The following is a 19,447-nucleotide window of genomic DNA, read 5'->3' on the forward strand; positions in this document are numbered from 1 at the left end:
GGGCATTGCCATCACCCTTCACCCAGGGCCTGTGCACGGCAGCCGGAAGCATTCAGAGGCACTTCGCTCTAATTACTAGGTTCCACGGAGCCTTGTATTTGTCACTGGGAGCTCAACACCTGCGATTTATTCCTGACTTCGTAGCAAGAGTTTTCTCTTATGTGTCTCACCAGGACGAGGGCTACAAAGTACCCTTTTGTAGAACATCCTTTCTCTTTCACAGAGGTTTGGAGGGAGGGTAAGCAAATGAATGCCTTTATTTTAAGAGAGGAAGTTCTGCTGACCTAGTCACTAATCAGGGACTATGCAATTTGAATACAAAATTCCATATTTGTGATTAAAAAAATTTTTTAAAGCTGTCTAAGACTTTGATCAGATTCCTGGAGAGGTCTGTAATCCTGGAAAATTTCTGAGATGCCTCCAGTCTAATGAAGCTGTGAAACTGAATGTGGGATGTAGGATGGATGCTTCCTCTTGTTTCTGTTAGCGTGCTGAGAACTGGTCCAGCCTCCTGCTGATGTTCACTGTGGGAAATAGCAGGTGGCGGTTCATGCACTTGGGTCCCTGCCACCCAGGAAAGAGACCCACATTGACCCCAAGGCTCCTGAGTTCTTTCTGGCCGGTCAAAGCCATTGTGGGCATTCGGTGGATAGGAGAGCTCTTCTTTATATATATTTGTTTCTCTTTGCATTTCTAATAAAGCTAAGTAAATTTAAAATCTGTAGTACCATTCCTCACTTATCTACTATACCTATTTCAGTCTCCTAGACAAAGAGATCTAGTTTCCTTATTTAAGGAATACAGGCTATTATGCTTACCTGAACTTTAAACAAACAAAAAAAACTTGCCCTGCTATTGGATAAGAGGTTTCCTGATGAAAGTCTCCAAAGGGTAGTAATTTTTCCAGCAGAACAACTTGAGCTGCATTTTTATGTACCAGAAAGAAAGAAGCAAATACCAAAAAATGGGGAGTCGTGGAGCTAGGGTGTGCCAGGGATGTCCTCTCTGTGTGAGGTAAGTGGGAACAGAGTTGCAATGCAGGAAGGGACTGCACAGTAGCTTCCATGTGTTGATTCTGACACTGTTAGAAGCTAGAAAACACGTCTCCTGTGACAGTTTGCACCGTACACAAAATCTCTGTAGAGCTGGCCTTCACAAACTAAGATGTCATTAGTTGCATACCAATTTTTGATCCCTTGGAAAAAGTTGTATTAAAATATATAGCATATGATAATTAATTTGGAAAGAATGTAGCCTGCAGATGACCAGTGCCAGTTATTGCTTAGACACTGCCAGATGGTAAAATAGAACTAACCATACAGAACTTGGTGATATAGAACTAAACACAGAGCCCCTGTGTCTTAAATGTGTAGGCATGACTAAAACAAAAACTGAATTAAAGCACTAGTTTGGTTTTCTTACCAGTAATCTGTCCTTTAATATTCATGATGTGTTGCCTGATGTCTTCATTTTTCTCCCCAAGTTCCAAGGATATGTTTTAGAATTTTTCATTGATATTTAAATGTTCTTTGGGTTTTAATTTCCTCATTTCAAGTCACTGCATTTTGTAGTTACTGTTTTCTATGTTAATATTGGTGTAGTGTGTTCCCTTGCTAATATTTTCATCACCAACATGTTTTCTGTAGATACAGTTGATTTGCTTTACATCAGTATTACACTTACTTATTTTTGGCTAATTGGCTATCTCCATGAAGGGAAGTGTTAATAATTTAAAAGTTGCTCTAACTGTTCTTGGAAGAGTTTTCAGGAAATCAAATAGAAGTTTATTTCGCATTGCAGTCCTGTGTCCATTGTGCGTTGCCACTTTGTGAGAAGTGCTGTCCAGCAAAAGCTGTTATTACCTTGCTCTAAAGAAGATGCCTAATTTTAAAATAAAGTTGGGAAAATGCAAAGGATGAAGAATAACTGGGGGTTCTCATCTTCAGCATGAGATATTTGAGTGAAGGAACCTTTAAGTCATTGACACAAAAACCTGTTTACATTTCCTCTTCCTTGTGTCCACCTGGTGAATATCCAGTCTGTGTTTTCTATCTCTGACTTGGACATGTTCGCCAGTGGCAGGTGCATTGAAGCCAGCTTTGTCCCTGCTCTGATTTCTCATTTTATGCCTGTGGTTTTTGCTGGAACATTTCACAGGTTTAGTCTGCATCTTCTTCTTTCTTTAAGGGAAAAAAGAACAAAATCTCATCCTTAGGAGGTCCTGTAGGTGTCCCATGGGATGAGAGGATAGCCTTAGACAGTACAAGTTTAACTTTGTGCTGCAGGCTACGACAACACACAAGCAAAGCTAAGGCCGTGAAAGGGAGACAGACAATTGGTTCCGAGAACATTCCTGCACAGTGTCGGATGTTCCAGCAAAGTAAGACAACATCAGCTTTGAGGTCGTGGTAAGAAACCTCCACGAAAGAGTAGTTAGTCTTGCTCTTCTTTTTAAAATAAATCTGTTTAAGAAACTTATTAGTACATGAGACTCTTGGGGTCACAGTAAATGTGCGATGGTTACTACAACGTAATTCTCATCAGTCTTCAGGCAAAGAGAATTTATCATACTGTTAATATACATGTTACTTCTTTCCTCTATCTCTGTTTTCTTTCTTAATTCTTGAGATAACATTTTTAGTTCAGCTTATACTAAAAGGCTTTTTGCTGCAATAAATGAAGAGTTGAGCAAGTAAAAAGACCATAGCTCAGCAGAAGTATAGGCAAGGGCTGTGAATAATCACCTTAAAATAAGTCCATTTAACTAATATACAGTATATTTTGAAGTCATAGGTCATTAAAACTGTGCTAGTATACCATTATTTTATTTTATTTTTATTGGAAAGTCAGATTTACAGAGTGAAGGAGAGAAGGAGAGAAAGATCTTCCATCTGTTGGTTCATTCCCCAAGAAGCCAGGAACAACTTCTGGGTCTCCCATACAGGTGTAGGGTCCCAGGGCTTTGGGACGTCCTCAGCTGTTTTCCAAGTCACAGGCAGGAAGCTGGATAGGAACTGGAGCAGCTGGGATTTGAACCAGCACCCATATGGGATCCCAGGCATGCAAAGCAAGGAATTTTAAACACTCAGCTACAACACCGGGCCCAGGTATACCATTATTAGCCATTGGTTTGACAGAGATGTGACAGACTATGTGCTTATATTGTTTGTGCACAGGCTTTTTTTTCTTCTTCATCTTCTTCCTCCTGCTCTTTCTCCTTCTCCTCTTCCTTCTCCTCTTTCTCCTCTTTCCTTTTTTAAAAATATGTTTACATGAAAGAGTTACTCAGAGGGAGAGGGAGAGAGAAGCCAGGAGCTGGGGGCCCCATCTGGGTCTCCCATGTGGGCCACAGAAGTCCAGTCACTTGGCTCACCTTCTGTTTATCCCAGGTAATCAGCAGGGGGAGCTGGATGGGAAGTGGGATTTATGAAATACCAGCCATTACAAGCCTCTGCTTCTGCCACTGCAGCACAGTGCCAACCCTTCATTTTATATCTTGATTTTTCTGAAGTGTTTCTTTCACATAGTTTTCAGATAAAAGAGAAAAAGTGAGAAATTTGTCTTTCTGTATCCACCTTGTTTTACTCAACACTGTATCCTCCAATTGCATTCATTTTGATGCAAATGATAAATCTCATTGTTTATAGCTAAATTCCATTGAATGCACACACTATGCATTTATCTAATGATTGGCACTTTGGTTGAATTCATATTTTGAACAACGAATGAGGTTTAGTAAAGTTGGAGGAGGCAGGTCCACACTATGTAGTAAAACAGCTAAAATGTGATATGAAGGTATTCAGAAATGAAATGAGCATTTTCTCTTGAAGTGCTTAATTCTTTTCTGTCTGCAGATGCAGCAGCCCCAGCCAGCCCCGCAGCCCCAGCCACCTGCACAGCCCCAAAGTCAGCCCCTGGGACTCCAAGCAATGCAGCCCCAGCAGCCTTTGGTAAGGCCTCGTGTTCTGGTATTCAGACACATGGGTTGCATTCTTCATGTCCGTACTGTTGCAAAAGAATTGAGTCTAAAGGTACCCTTGCAAGTTTTCCCCCGAAGCTTATCAGAATGTTGTTGTTACTATAACTAGTATATTTTCAGAAACTTAGAAAGAAATAACTAGAAATTGGTAGGTTTTGCTGTTTTCCTCTTTATATTTTTTCATCCTATTCCACAGACTAAAATATTTACTATGAGATACCATGTTCTAAAATAAAAAGCCATGTTGAAATGATTTGCTCTATAGGTTTAGAAGGTTATGATGCTTTTACTATAATCTCAAAAAGAATATTATCTTTAATGTTGTAGATGAAACTGTTGTTAGCCAGTTGGCAGTTGTTTCAAGAATTTTCATAAAATTTATAGTCTGTAGTTCTCTTCTCTACTGTGACTGTTAAATCTGGAATTGTCCTTTGCATAGCATTGGCTCTGTAAGCCTCAATCATTTAAACAGTCTTGTTTTCCCATTACCATATCCCTACTTTGTTATTTATTTGCTATTTTTCTCTAAATTGCTTATTTACTTAAATTGATGTCTTTCTAAAAAACTCTTTTACCATTGCCATAAGTGATCACATCACTTGTGATATGCTGGAAATATTTGTGAAAAGGCTTGAAGTAGTCTCATACATTTGTCTTTGAATGTAACAAACATTCTGGCACTATTTTGACAGGAAGCCAAAAAAGAATGCTTTTGCAAATATTCTCATATTTAGAGTTTGGAATTTTTAAGGCTGGACCTGGAAAAATGCTTAACTTTTCCCCCTCTTCCTCCTAGTTTAAAACAACTTCTCCTGCTGCAATGCTGGTAGTAAGAGCAGAGTTACATAAAGAATTGGTGGAAATAACTATTCTGTATGAACACTTTTTCAGATATTGGATATGAGAACAATAATGGACACATGTTTACTATATGTAAGGAACCCAATATTTTGAGAATTGTAACTGATTTGTCCAGTCATTGCTGAATGAAATGATTGCATAACAAAAAAACAAACTTTAAAGATAGGACTGTTTAATTTATTAATGGATGTTTAGCAGTATGTGGTTCACAAATGAACTCTTTGTATTAAATATATACAATTCAAATTTTTAGTATTTGTTATATGAAAAGTCTATATATGAACAGTTTTCATTCTCAGACTGGGAATTTTACTTTTCAAAGATGTTGATTTTTATTTATGGAAACAGATCCTTAAAATATGGCAAATAATTTAAACACATTTTTACTGATATTGCAATTAAGCAAACATAAACTTGATCATTCCGTTTATTCTTTCTCTTTGGCCTTTCATCCACATGTTATCACATGCTATTAAATATTAGTGTATTTGATTAATAAAGCAGCATGTAGGAAATGCTTTAAATATTCATGATATAAGACTAGTTTTATTCTTAGAGAGCTAGTCTACATCAACACCAGATGGCTATCAAGTGCTTGAAATGTTATAATCATCTTGTGTAATGTAAAATATATATATATTTATGTATATGGCTTATATTAGAAAGCTTTGTTCTGGGACTAAGGTTAAAATTGTTTAGCAGTTTTTTAGTTACAGATTGTTGCAAGAATCAACAAAAACCCGAATCCCTTATTTGCAGTAATTAAGGCATATGCAAAAAAAAAAAAACCCTTCATCTGATAACTTCATCTAATAGTTTTATAAGTGTTTTGTTAGATTCCTTCTGTGTAATAGACTGACACCATAGGCTTTCAACACTGATCTCGAAGGCAGTGTTGGCCTGTTCAGGACATGGATATTTCAGATGCTCTCCTAAAGCACTGATAGTGCCAAGATTATCCAGGCGAGAAAGAAAAGCCTTCTGTCACAGTGATTTAAATTGTAATAAAATCCATAGTAAGCTTTTTATGGTTTTCTTCTCCCTGAAGGGAGCAGCATAATATCTTACTTTACTTATAGAAGACTGTATTGTAATGTAAGCCGCGGTTTCTACTGCAATAACAAACATATTAGATGTGTATAAGTCTTAAGATGAGCTGGGAAATAGGAACTATTTTGAAAATATTAGATTTGAAAGTTTTAGATTGCAGAGTTAGACACGGAGAGGTGGTCGGTGATCCTGAATTTTTGCATTATTATTATAATAGTGTCAATAAAATAGTCCACTTTGCAATTTTACACAGCTAAGTTATTCCCTCATTGCTCCACTACCAGTTGCTTAATTGCCTCACCCATTCTTAAGCATTTAGACTGTTTACAGTTCTAAATGAATTTTTCTTTATTTTTTTAAGTATGCCATTCCTCTTTTTATTTTTTTGGTCTCACAATAAAAGAGAAGAGAAATATAAGAAAAAAGTATCCATTATTATTCTTACAGTAAAATAGCACAAATCTTTGGCAATGTTAATAAATATTTTGTTGATCTTTTGGTTTGTTCCCTTTCATATTAGTTCCACTAACATGTTTTGTGTGTGTTCCAAATATTTACTGATTAGTAGTGTAAACATCTCCAGCCTTGTTACTGGGCAGTGTTCTTTGACTTGCTTCTCTGCTGGAGGAGCAGGTGGGACTGGCTGTTGTAGAGAAGTGGACCCTGACTCATACAAGGTTGTGATTCATGCCCTGTAAAGGAGAAGTGGCTATGGTAACAGGTCACCACCCTCCTCATGACTTGCCCTGATGCTGTTGCATAATGTTCCTGTCGAGTTAGCATATTTAACATGCTGGTGGAGACCACACAGGCTGCATGTCACTGCAGGGCATAGAATGAATCCTAGGACACAGCAGAATTGAAGCACTGCGCATGGAAAAGTGTTCGAGTTGTTGGATTTCTGTGCGAAGAGTTGGGGAGGTTGGTTGTATTAGTTAGGGCTGCTTTAGTAAAGTACACACACTGGGTGGCTTAGACAGCAGGGCTCGGTGGTCTCAGGTTGTGAAGGCTGTGAATTCCAGATGGAGGCGTTAATAGGATTGGTTCCTGGGAGGGAGGATCTGTTTGGTGCCCTGGCGCTCTAGCCTCTGGCAGTTTGCTGGTAACCTTTGATTTTGATTTGCACAAGTGTCACCCCGGCTCTCCCTTCACTTTCACACAGTGTCCTTGGTGTTTGCACGTGTGCACAGGTTTCCTCATTTCGTAAGGAACACAGTCACATTGGATCAGGACCCAATCTGATATAACCCCATTGTGGCTTGGCTGCCTCCGTAAAGACCCTGGCTCTGGATCAGGTCACATTCGGAGGTGCTGAGGATTGGGGGTCTCAGCAGATACTTTTGAGGGATGCATTCCAACTTGTAACAAAGGTAGAAGGGGAGTGGGAATTTGGGAACCATTTAATATTGGGTATGTTGGGTGGCGGGGCATTAGGACTTGACTGTTCCCTTGCTGATTGCCTTTCATGTTGGTGGTAACAGTTGAGATACGGGAGACATTAACCATCAACACCCGCACAGGCATGTCCCTATAACTTATAACAGAGTGTCTAGGGGCAAAACTGACTTAGGACAGCAGCTGGCATTTCTTTAAAATGTGTCATCAGGAAAAAGCAGTCTTTGGTGAAAAGCATAGGACACAGTAATGAAAGAAAAAAGCTTGTGTACAGATTGAACCCCTCCTCCTTTTATTATCAATCGCGATGTCACTGTTTGCTTTCTACTTATGCATCTCTTCCATGAGGGAAGAACATCTGGAGACAAGAACATGTGTCCCCCTTCCTGGGCAAATATATTTGGCCCTGTTGGTTTGGGCCTAATTTATAGTTCTTAATTTAAAAATACTTTTAACACCTGTTTCTTAATGATTCAATGAATCTTTACTGATTATATTGACTAGATATGATTTCTGCTTTAAAGCCACTTAGAGCTTTTAAGCAAATAATGTTTGCACCATCTGGATTTCTCATTTCTTTTCATCTTAAATCCAGACCGTCTTTGTTTGATGTTCCTGAAAGCTTTACGAAGTTTACTTTTTCTAGTCACCTGGCCTTTTTGTCAGCCTGACGTTGAGTATTTGTGCACTTAAGTTTTGTTGTTCTTGCTATTTCTTTGAGAGACAGGGAAAGCCAGACTGAAAGTTCCTGTCTGTCTGTTCATTCCTCGAATGCCCAGGAACCAAGCATTCAATCTGGGTCCCCAGCGTGTCTGGCAGAAACCCAGACACATGAGCTTCTGCCACCTAGGGTGTGTATTGGCAGCAAGATGAGATCCAGAGCTGAGCCAGCACTGGAAAGCAGGAAGTCTGCTATGAGATACGAGCATCCTAATAACCACCCCGCCAACCACCCTCCCTTAAGCAGCTGCCTTGTAGAAACGCTTAACGAGGTTGGTGTGGTAGCAAATGAAGTCCCCACCTGCAATGTCAGCATGGATGCTGACTTACGTCCTGGCTGTTCCACTTCTATTCCGCCTCCCTGCTACTGGCGTGGAGAAAGCAGAAGATGGCCCGAGCGTTTGTGTCGCTCCTTGCCACCCATGTGGGAGACCCAGATGCACCACCTGACTTCAGCTTGCCCCAGTTCCAGCTGTTTCAGTCACGTACAGTGGATGGAAAATCTCTCTAACTCTATGAAGCACACATTTTTCTAAAAGCATTACTTAATAACTACAGTTGTTACTTAAACAGTGGCACTGACCTTTAGTCAGTTATTCCATTGAAAATATTATGCAGTATTCCTCAAAGAATCCATATGTTCGTTCAGAGAAATCCTTAAAAGGTATCTGGGATTCAGATGTAATCTTTTGAAGTGAAGAAGTTAGGTCCCGAGTATGTTGTTGAGTTAGGTTGCCTTCCTTAGGATCAAGTTGGGTTTTCTTCTTTTCGAAGACAAAGGAGATATGCTATTTAAAGAAGAGATGTTCTGTTTGCTCAGGTTGCTGTTAATAAGGTAGCCAGCATATCAGATATACATCTGATATATATATATATATATATATATATATATATATATATATACACATATATATATGTGTGTGTGTGTGTGTACACACACATATGTAATATATATAATATGTATAAACTATGCACAGGTCAAATAACAATGACTAGAGGTAAATAGTGACCTTGCAGACAAATTATCTGAAGGGCACCTGCCATTTAATTCTCTGGGTACATTTATTATATCTATTAAAACTATATAGAATATACGTGATTTTCCCAGGTGATCAATATTGATAAATATGTGTTGAGTGGCTCATTTGTTAAGTATTACAGCAAGAAAAACTAAATGTAATGACATGTTTTGTACAAGGAAAGGAAAACATAACCATGGAGCAAGATGTCTAAACCACCTGAGAGTGAGGGTGGAGGTGCTCCCTGGTGTGTCAGCCAGTGTCTGCTTCTGCTGCTGAGGGCCCAAGTTCAAGTCCCAAAACATAAAAGGTTCAATGAGCTTACTCATGCAGAAATTACTGCTTTGTAACGTTTTTGCCTCTGTAATGATTGAGTAGTAGAAGTGAACATCTCTGAATAAATGTGTAATCAATTTATAAATCAACCAAAGGACAATCATTTTTGGAGAATGGTATTTTCTGGAGAGCGGTTACTCCACGTTGGCGAGTTAACGCCTGGCGAGTTAACGCCTGGCATTACTGAGCTCTGTGTAGTCACAGCAGGAGCACGGCATGATTTCTGCCCCCAAGATGCTCAGAACATCCTGTCATTCCTGATGTCTGACCGTTGGGATGTCTATACAGGGATGCCAGAGCAGTGACTCCTTCCCTCTTTTGAATGTGTGAGAGGCTGGGCAAGAACTGGAGCTGAACTTGGGGGGCTTTGGATTTTTACAGTGTGAAGTGGGATGAAGGGAAAGGGATGAACATACGGCAAAGAACAGAGGTGACAGGAACTAGGACTTTTGCATGGATGGGTGCAGTCCAGAAAGACCGTTCCCACTTCATTTATTACCTAGAAGTAGGAAAAAAAAAAAAAAGCACTCCAGGCTATGATTTTTAAGATCATCCAGGAACGTCAGTGAACCTGCTCATTGACCTGTTTGGGAGTTCCAGCTCCCACCAGCATGATGCTATGCAGCCGAGCCAAGTATTAGAAGCGCCTGGGGAGCCATTTAGACTCCAGGTTTCCAGTACATTAGCTGCAGAAACTCTCAGAAAGTCTGGGGAAGAGTCCTCAGAGGGAAGTTAGTTACATTTCTCCTGCTGGCCTTGCCATTCCTCAGCCACATGCCGGCCGCTGTGCTTTGCAGCGACTTGGTCTCAAAGGCTCACCGTCAGGTTTCTGCTGGGGAGTTGGCAACAGGCCTCTGCCTCCCGCGGAATGTGCGCTGCACGGCTCAGGAAATTGCCTGCTTGTGTTCATTCAAGAAGAGGTGGAAATCAGTCACAGTCATGACCGGGGTGGCCTGGAGCGGAAGCGGCTGTGTTGGAACACCGCTGAGAAGTCTGGAATGTACATCTGATCTGCCTGAGAAAGTTGGCCTGAGAACCGCATCTCATTCAAAAATTATCATGGACCCAAAGAACTTTTGTTCGTCTCTCAGTGTTTATAGCGTTAGAAATTAAGACAGGAAGGATTAGTAACCTACTTTAAAATAAGCTGATCTGGTAACAAAAATGACATTTTATGAGAGAATAGCATTTCCAATGTGAAAGAAAAGTCATTAAGATTTCTAAATAGGTTGTTAATATCTGGCTTAATAAACACATTCTGTTTGTTCCATGTCACATGTTACACAGCTTCTGGAAAGCTGCCTTGAACTCCAGAAAGAACAAGGTGGCTCTGGGAGGGAGGCGGAGGGGAAGCAAGCTCCTCAGTATGATTTTGAAAGCGGCTTAGACGGGGGGACCCCAGAGTGGAGCAGGAGGACAGGAGGAGGCTTGTATCCCAACCCTGAAGACTCCCAGATCCTCAACAAGGACTATCAGTACGAGCACCGAGGACTACATCCCTACTGCCAAGGAGACCACGGGGAAATGGAGTGCCTTCGGAGTCCAAGAACTCTGAGGTCACCCACCCCCATTTGGATCTACCACATGGGATGGAAGAAGCCCAAGTCCTGCCTTGCAGGAGCCAAGGTCATCGGAATGACAACCAGGATCCCTGAGCGGTCCGCCGAAACAGAAGAACAGTAAACTTTCTTCAGGACTAGGGAGAGGAGCTTTCTCTGGTCCTTGTCTGCTTCCAACTTTGGGTCCCCACCCTCTCCCGTAATGACCATCAAGATCACTCCAGAAACCCCTCATAACAAAACAAACAAATAAACAAACTAGAATAGATAGAGAATAACAAGGAAAGCTTAGAAACAGACAGGAAACGGTCAGCGGGGATGCCCTTATAACTCACTGGGTGGGACACAAAGATTAGTTATGCCTCACTGGGGTATTGAAGATTTCTCTGCACACCCCTCCTATAACTGTTCACCTAAACTGTTGACATATGTCTTGTTATAGAGTTAGACTACCCAAAAAGCAGCCAGATTCAGAGAAACCATGCTTCAATGCTATAAACTGCTAAATACCAAAACTGGAATAGACAAGAGACAGCTGAATGACGATCTATAGCCGTTTTGAGGTGTATAGAACAGGGATGAATATAAACCAAAATGGAAATGTCTATGAAGAGGTTACAGGTTGTGGTTGAGAACCTGCATTTTCCTATTAACATATTGGTTAATCAATACCATGTCAATTAATGCCATAATGTTGTAATTGGTTGTAAATATTATGTTATGTTAGGGCTTTGAATTGATTGAGATGATACTCTGCTGGCTCTACCTTCAGACCAGAGATGGTCTCAACTAGAAACTATCGAACTTACCAGGACTATAGGATGCTGGACTGTATGTTTGGTAAATACCTGCAATGAAAGAATCTCAACTGAATTTGAACTGTGGAAATGCAATAAGGTGGAGCAATCCAACGTGGGGGGAGGGTTTGGGGAGGGGTGGGGGCATTCCCAGTGCATATAAAAATGTGCCACATAATGCAATGTAATTAATAATAAAAAAAACCTAACAACAACAACAACAAAAGAAAGCAGATTAGACCCTGCGGACACTCTGGGACACTATTAGGACATGCCGCAGGTGGCCCCCTGCTCACTCTTTAAATTTTTTGTTTTATTGTTGTTATTGTCCATGATTCTCAGTGAAATAAGGGCAGCCCCACAGGGACAAATACTATTTGTATTTGGTATAAGGCAGCCTTCTTGCAAAGTGCAAAACAAATTGATGTATAGCTAAGCAGCTATATCCACACCTTCGCATACATGACCTGAATGATGGAGACTAACGTACTTGGGAAGTGAAGATAGGGTGCAATAGCTTTCTCTATTCCAGCTCACACTTTGAGGCTGAGTTTGTGCTCTCTCTTAAGGCTACTAGCAGACAGCCCCCCTGTTCTCAGGCCTCATACCTACATACAGGAACTTCCTTCAGAGCCTCATAGTCGTTACTATGGCCTCTGCAAAATGTAGTATCTGGGTTTCTTTTTATGAATTGCTCTGTTTGAAGCAGGCTTTGACTGAATGTAAAGGAGCCAGTGAAGCATCAAATGAATAAATGTTGATTATCTGCACCGTGGAAACTGATACACTAGTTAATGAGCACCTTTGCCATCCGCTATCTGGTGTCTATCTACATATAAGTATGTCACACGTATATGCATATACAAGTATATAATTGTGTGTGTCCTAAACAGTGCTTGCGCGTAGTGCCATTTGAAGTTCATTACATAGGGGCTTTTTTTCTGAATAAGTACAAAAAGGAAAGTATTGGCATTTTCATAGATGCAAAAGTCTGGTTTTGTTTTTGTTTCTCTGTTGCTTTGAGCTATATGGAAAAAAACACGGCAAGTTGCCATTTCCTCTTTTTGTATCAGATAAATTAATAAGTAGTGGATGAAATAATCCACTGGCTTCATGGATCATTTTTATTGTTAGAAAGACCGTGGGGATACAGGTGTTTCTGAATGAGCATGGCAGGAGTTTCCTCTGAGTACTTGTTTTATGCCTGGTGCTGATGGACCCAAGGGTGCGGCCACAGATAAGCCCAGGTCTTCAAGTCACTTGCTGCCTAGTGGTAGAGCCAGCAAAAAACCAGGTGCTGTGCTAAGCACAAACTCTAAAAGAATCAATTCAGTGATGCCTTTGATCAGGATCATCAGCTGAAATGCAGGACTCCCAGTTATATTTGAGTAAATCATGTCTAGCCATTGAATATAATTATATCTCTGATATTGCACTGGATAGACTTAATCATAAGTGCAAAGTTTGCTACATTGTCATAATGGACTACGTCTAGAAGTAAAAGGATGTTTGCTGCTTAATTTGAAACTCACATTTAGCTGAAAATTCTGCATTTTTTATTGGTCAAGTCTAACAGTCCTCCTTATCATCCTCGCTATTTTCAGCCTTGGGGGAAAGCCCTGAGAAGGAAACAGATGGGCTTAGATTGGGCAACTGGTAAAGAGGACTAAGAGATGGGCAGAGGGAAGAGAGTCCCACTTGGAACCGTGACAAGGGTAGTTACTGGCCCTCTGCCACCGGAAGGGGTCCTCGCTGAGCCCTGCGGGTGCCCAGAGTGGGATGCTGTGGGTCAGTTGGGATCTGCAGGCAGAGAATTGGCAGAAAATGAGATGGTCTGCCACTCTGCATGCTCCCAGTCACTGGAAGCACTCCAGCTCCGGCAGCTCACGGAACACAGCTCAGGCTGGGGAAGTCTGCCAGGGCAGACAGGAAGGAGTGGCTGTGGTGTAGTGTGACTATGGGGACCATGTGCCAGGAGAAACCAGGAGGGAAGGAGGAAACAGGGAACAGAGTGGGTACGGGGGAAAGAGCAGAGTGTCCATCTGAACAAGGCTTGAGGGCATGGGGCCATGGGGAAGCAAGTCCTCACCACCAGTGGTTCTGATAAAGGTAACCTTACATCTAGCAGATGCTGATGTTTTTCTTCTTGGGAGTAGCTGCTTCCATTTCTTGAATCAGCTTCGTAGAACCAGGGCATTTGGCCCCCGTCTTGTGCCACGGTGCTGATTCATCCTATACTCTGCAAAGCTCTGGGAGTGAGCCTCTGCCTGACGTTTGTGCTCCCAGCACCTCCCCTGGCCAGCCCTGACCACAGTGGGCCTCTAGCAGGCATCAGCATCCCAGAAAAGCCTTGCACTTGGACCCTGCGCTGTAACCCTCAAGCAAATCTCAATGCAGAATGCTCAGTAATGTAACGATACTCATGACCTGAGGGATGAAGGTGAAAAATGACCAGGGAATTGGAGTCACTGGGCCACCTCTGGCATGTGGACTCCTTGAGGGCCACCTGAGTCTCTGAGAGTAGTACACTCCTGAGTCTGTGGGACACTTCTGCCAGTTAGTGATGTGTAGCTGAAAGCCAATTTACAAGCCCCGGGCATGACCCGTTTCGTAAGAAGTGTGTCATTGGCAGTGCGGCTGGGGGGGATGCGGTCCCTCCTGCAGCCTGCTCCCAGGCTGACTTCTGTGTCTTCTCCCATTGCACTTCCAGTTCCCCAGGCAAGGCTTACAGCAGACCCAGCAGCAGCAGCAGACGGCAGCCCTGGTGCGGCAGCTCCAGAAGCAGCTCTCTAGTAAGTACTGCACCTCTTCTTGGGAAACCCAAGCAAGCAAGCAACCATGTGAGTCATGCCATTTCCACGTTTGACCTAGTCCTGCGAGTTTCTGTTTTAGCTTGGTTTCAGTTTGAATGCTCTTTGCTGGAAAATTCCAGTCTCTCTCTTACATGTAACGAAGATGCTGTTCCTCTCGATTATCTCTAAAGCTAGACTGGTTCCTTTCATTTGGAATGCCCGGTAGAACCATAGCTATGCTCTTCAGAAAAGTGAAGTGCTCAGGAAGCAGCCCCACGGAGATGGCTGAAACGTGAGAATGGGTTGTCATCAGCCCTCTCTGCTGGGTTTCAGATCCAGGAAGGCCGGCACTGGACTGCTCTGCCTTACACTTTGAAGATAAGTGACTTGGGGAACTCAGAGCTGTAGCAGCACCACAAGGCCGGCCAGCACTTCCTTCCCAGCAGCCTTGCCTGCTGTCCCAGTACAGCTTCCCTTTTCAGTTCTGCTCCCTCTGAAGGTGGAGCACATACCAGGAGCTGTTCATGCCGGTGGTCACCCCTCACCTCTAGGCCTGCTCGGTGTACCTGTGGTCGCCCCTCACCTCCGGGCCTGCTCGGTGTACCCGTGAAGCCAGGCACCCATGCTCTAGAGCTGTGGGGTGGCAGAGACTCTGGGGCTCAGTCTTGGCAGCTCAGTGGACTCCACCAGTATCTATTCCAATTTTTTTCTTTAAAAATATTGCCTTACAGTTTCCTTTAATTAAATCAACCTTGTTTTCTAGCTGCTATTTAATAGGTTAGACTTCTTAAAGTGAGATTTAAAGCTTCATGGGAATTCCACAGTTCATATTGCAGGGAATATAATTTATAGCCACAGATTATTTTGCAGTATTTAGAAATGGGTGCCTATGATATTTATGTACTGGTATCTGCTTGCGAAGCATGTGTACTCTTAATTCTTACCTGGTAGCAACCTACTTTTTTGTTTTAAGAGTATTTTTTGAGGTAGAACAGCAGAGATGAAGGGCGGGGAGAGAAAGAGATTTTCCATGTCCTGGTTCACTTCACAAATTGCTATGACAGTCTTGAGTGGGTCAGGCAAAAACCAGGGTCCCAGAACCGCATCCAGGTGGGCATTGTTCACTGCCTTTCCAGGCACACTAGCAGGAAGCTGGAGCAGAAGCAGAGCTACCAGGACTTGAACCAGCACTCTGATGCGGAATGCATTGTTACCAAGTGGCAAATTAACCCACTGTACCAGAGCGTGCCCTTGAGCATTTCACTGAAGATCATTTTCTTTATTTATGGAGGAATTTGCTTCAGGTTGTTCAGCCAGCAGAAAGAAACAGAGCTGTGACTCTGGGTTCCTCTCAGAGCTTATTTCTTCACTGCAATATAGATGAGAATTTCCAAAAGTATGTGGATAATAGAATTAGATGAAAAGGCTTACTGCTAATTTTTTTTACAGTGCAAGCAGTCTTCAAAAAGCTCACCAAAAAAATAAATAAATAAATAAGAACTATGCACAGGTTTAAAATATTGCTGGCCTGCACGCTCGTTTCCAGATACGAATAGACTCAGGAATTAAATAATGCAGTTATGCAAACAATGGCAGTTTCTAAGCCTGTGCCACTTTTTTTTGTATCTCCAGAATATTTTTCTGGTTTTGCGTGTGAGCCTGTCTTCACATGTGTGCACAGAAAGGCATACGCTGGAGTCAGTCCACACATGGACACGCACACTGCTTCTACTGTCACCTCGCACAATTCTTTAAATGCTGTTTATAGGAAACTACCACTCCCAAGGTAGTACTTTCTCTCACCTATTATAGTCCATGTGAAAGTGTAAGTGCTGGCTTGATATTATAAATACTTGGAGGAATTAGTGTTGGAGGTGACTCTGAGTTCCATGGGAGATGCTGAGGAGTACCAGTTACCCTAATCCTGAGGTCTTGCATTATCAGGTGTGGTACTCAAATGTAGTTGGTCCCTATGCAGGATAAATGGGGTGGCAGAATCCCAACCTGGGACCTTTCAAGACTAGGGTTTTTCTTGCAGGACAATGGGTCTGTTCCTTTTTTTGTTGTTTTTCTTTTTTATTTCATTTTGTTGGGATTCCCCCAGCCCCTCCCCGTGCCCTCCCCCCATGGTGGATTCCTCCATATTGTTGCAGTAGTCCAGTTCATATCCAGTCATGATTCCCTCATTGTGAGCATGTACCATGCATAGAGTCCAGCATCTTATTGTCCAGATAAATGCAACAGCTTCCTTGGGAGACCATCCCTGGTCTGAAAGCAGAGCTGGCAGAATATCATCCCCTCCAATGAAAAGCCACAACATAACATCAACAACAGTTTACACATTATAGAGTTAATTGACATGGTATTGAGTGACCAATATGTTAGAAAATGCAAGTTCTTTTTTTTTTTTTTTTTGATGCAAAAGCAAGAGGCTTTATTCGATTACTAGCGCGCTGGGGCCGGGGCCAGTTCCTCACGCAGGAGGTAGGCATCGACCATGAGTCATGGTATAGCATCCTTTTTAAAGGCTAAACCAAGGCTAAAATCATAAAACCATAAAACCATAACCATGAACAGGGAAGGGGAACCATAAACATAAACAGGGAAGGAACCCTAAACATCGCTGTCCTTCACTGTCCTTTTCTGCAAGCAAAATACAGAAAGCAAAAAAGCAAATTAAATCCTTCTGTCATTTCAATCCTAAATGTTCCTTCTGTCATTTTAATCCTAAATGTTCCCTTTCATTCCCCCCTTTTTTTCTTGTAACTAAATCCCAATCATGGGATTTCAGTATCCGCATCATTGGGGCTGATGGACTGATACTGTTGTCGTAACATAGGAACATGCACCGCACTAATTCTTTCTCTAATAAAAGTGACTAAACGATTGAGAATTAGGGGTCCAAAAATTAAAAGCATTAATAACCACGGGGACTGGTTAAACCAGGATTCAAATCATCCTTGCTTCTCCTAATGTCTATATAAAAACAGCGTTTCTCTTTAAGAGCCGCACACAGGCCTCCTTGCTAAAGAAAGACCAAGTCCAGTCCTCTTTTCAGTGATAAGGAGATCAGCTTGAGGCCTTCCTACACAATGGCCAGAGATGCTTCAGGTGGGGAACTGATATGCCAATGTCACCCTTGGAAGAGACGTGCTCTGGTGAATCCAGGACATGGCAGGGACCCAGAATACCCTAACTGCCTACTACCCAGTCTAACTCCTCTCACATTCCGCCCCCCAGAAGTAGCAACCCCAACTGCTGTTTAGGGGGGAAATGGGACGGAGACCGCTCTGTCTGCTTCCTGCTGACAGGGTGGGCGTAGTTCAAGGGCAGCAGTTGGGTGTCCCTCTGGGGGTCGGTCTAATGGTCCCCAGCAGAGCACAGAAGTCATCAGAAGCACCTGGCAGAAGTCAGAGGTGCCTGGCAGAAGTCATCAGAGGTGCCTGGCAGAAGTCATCAGAGGTGCCTGGCAGAAGTCATCAGAGGCGCCTGGCATGTTGTCTGGGCTCTGGGTGTTTCTTCTTGTTGAAGTCTAGATGCCAAAACAAAGGCAATTATAATCTTTTCTAATCTAGTAGGTTGTGAGTTCAGTTAGAAATACACATGAAACTCCTTATCACCGTAATTAAATTAGGGCAGAGTTTGTCTCCAATCAAACCTAGAATGCATGGCAGAACTCTGGTGGGGCCCCCCCTCAGGTAGTGAAACCACCGTAGCACTAATGAGGGGCACAAACCCACATCACTCCACCTTAACAAGGGCTGAGGTGACCCTCAAGAAAATGCAAGTTCTTAACCTCATCCTGTGACTACTTTATTGACATTTCAAGTTTAGTTTATACACAACCAGCTGCTATACACCTTCAAGTGGTTATAGGGTATTATTCATCTATCTCATGTCTATTTTCATTTTTATATTTAGCAGCTTATAGTATTGAAGCATGATTTTTACTGAAGTTGGCAAATTTTAGGATAGTCCAAACAGGCTTATAACTCTAACAATGCATATGTTAACGATTGGGGTGCAGAACAGATTTAGGAGGGGTGTGCAGAGAAATCTTCAATACCTTAGTGAGGAGTAACTAATCTTTGTGTCTTACCTAGTAAGGTATATGTGAGTCCAAGCTGACCATTTCCTGTCTGTTCTAAGCTTTCCTTATTGGTCTCTATCTAATCTAATTTTTTTTTGTTGGGTGGGAGAGCTCTGGAGCGACCCTGATGGTCATTGCAGGAGAGGGTGGGGATCCAAAGTTAGAACTAAGTAAGGACCAGAGAAAGCTCCTCTCCCGAGTCCCGATGGAAGTTTGCTGTTCTTGTTTCTGAGGACCTCAAAGAGTCTGTTTTTTGTGCCTGGGACCATTAGTAGAGTGATCCTGAGAGAGTAGCATTTATCTGCAGCCTCGTTTTGTAGTTACCATTTTGCTTTTCTGGATTTTTCTCACCAGGTAACCAGCCACAGCAAGGAGCGACTCCCTATGGGCATCCTTCACATTTCTGAATGTGGAAGAGGAGAAACATGAAATTTTATGTTTGCACTGAAAAAATGGAAAGTCAAACTTAATGTATTAGTCATTCTTAGAAATGTCTCTGTTCTTTGTTTTATGCTACATCTCACACAAGGTGTCTAGACAAAAAATAGGAGGGGGAGTTGTCGTTTAGCTTTGTCACTGTCAGATTTAAAGTAGGCTAAGAAATGTGGGTTGTGTAGGCCTCTGCCAGGAAGAACGTGGCCGCAGAAAATTGGTGCTTTTCTTGAATCCCTTATTTATAGAAAGAAGATGATGATGGATTTAAATATTTATATGTTCATTGATGATGGTGTTTGTTTCTTCCAAACTGTGCTGGACCAAGCTACTGATCTGAAAGGCACATTCGATCTTGACAGGAGGGTGACTGGACTGCATTGACCTGTGATGGTGAAGTGGACATTTAGCTGCAAC

General features: G+C 42.2%; 1 protein-coding gene across 4 annotated transcripts in view; it reads left to right on the top strand.

Moving 5' to 3' along the window:
- The window catches only part of MED12L (mediator complex subunit 12L), a 327,308-nt gene extending 307,906 nt beyond the window's left edge, over positions 1-19,402 (top strand). For all 4 annotated transcript variants that reach the window (XM_058661436.1, XM_058661437.1, XM_058661438.1 and 1 more), the window contains 3 exons: positions 3,855-3,950; positions 14,427-14,508; positions 18,953-19,402. In XM_058661436.1, coding sequence (XP_058517419.1) covers positions 3,855-3,950; positions 14,427-14,508; positions 18,953-19,005 — 231 coding nt within the window. In that variant the 3' untranslated portion in view covers positions 19,006-19,402. The remainder of the gene's footprint in view (positions 1-3,854; positions 3,951-14,426; positions 14,509-18,952) is intronic.
- Positions 19,403-19,447: the final 45 nt, after the last annotated feature.

The sequence above is a fragment of the Ochotona princeps genome, chromosome 3 (assembly GCF_030435755.1).
Source record: "Ochotona princeps isolate mOchPri1 chromosome 3, mOchPri1.hap1, whole genome shotgun sequence".
In the NCBI taxonomy this organism is placed as follows: Eukaryota; Metazoa; Chordata; class Mammalia; order Lagomorpha; family Ochotonidae; genus Ochotona; species Ochotona princeps.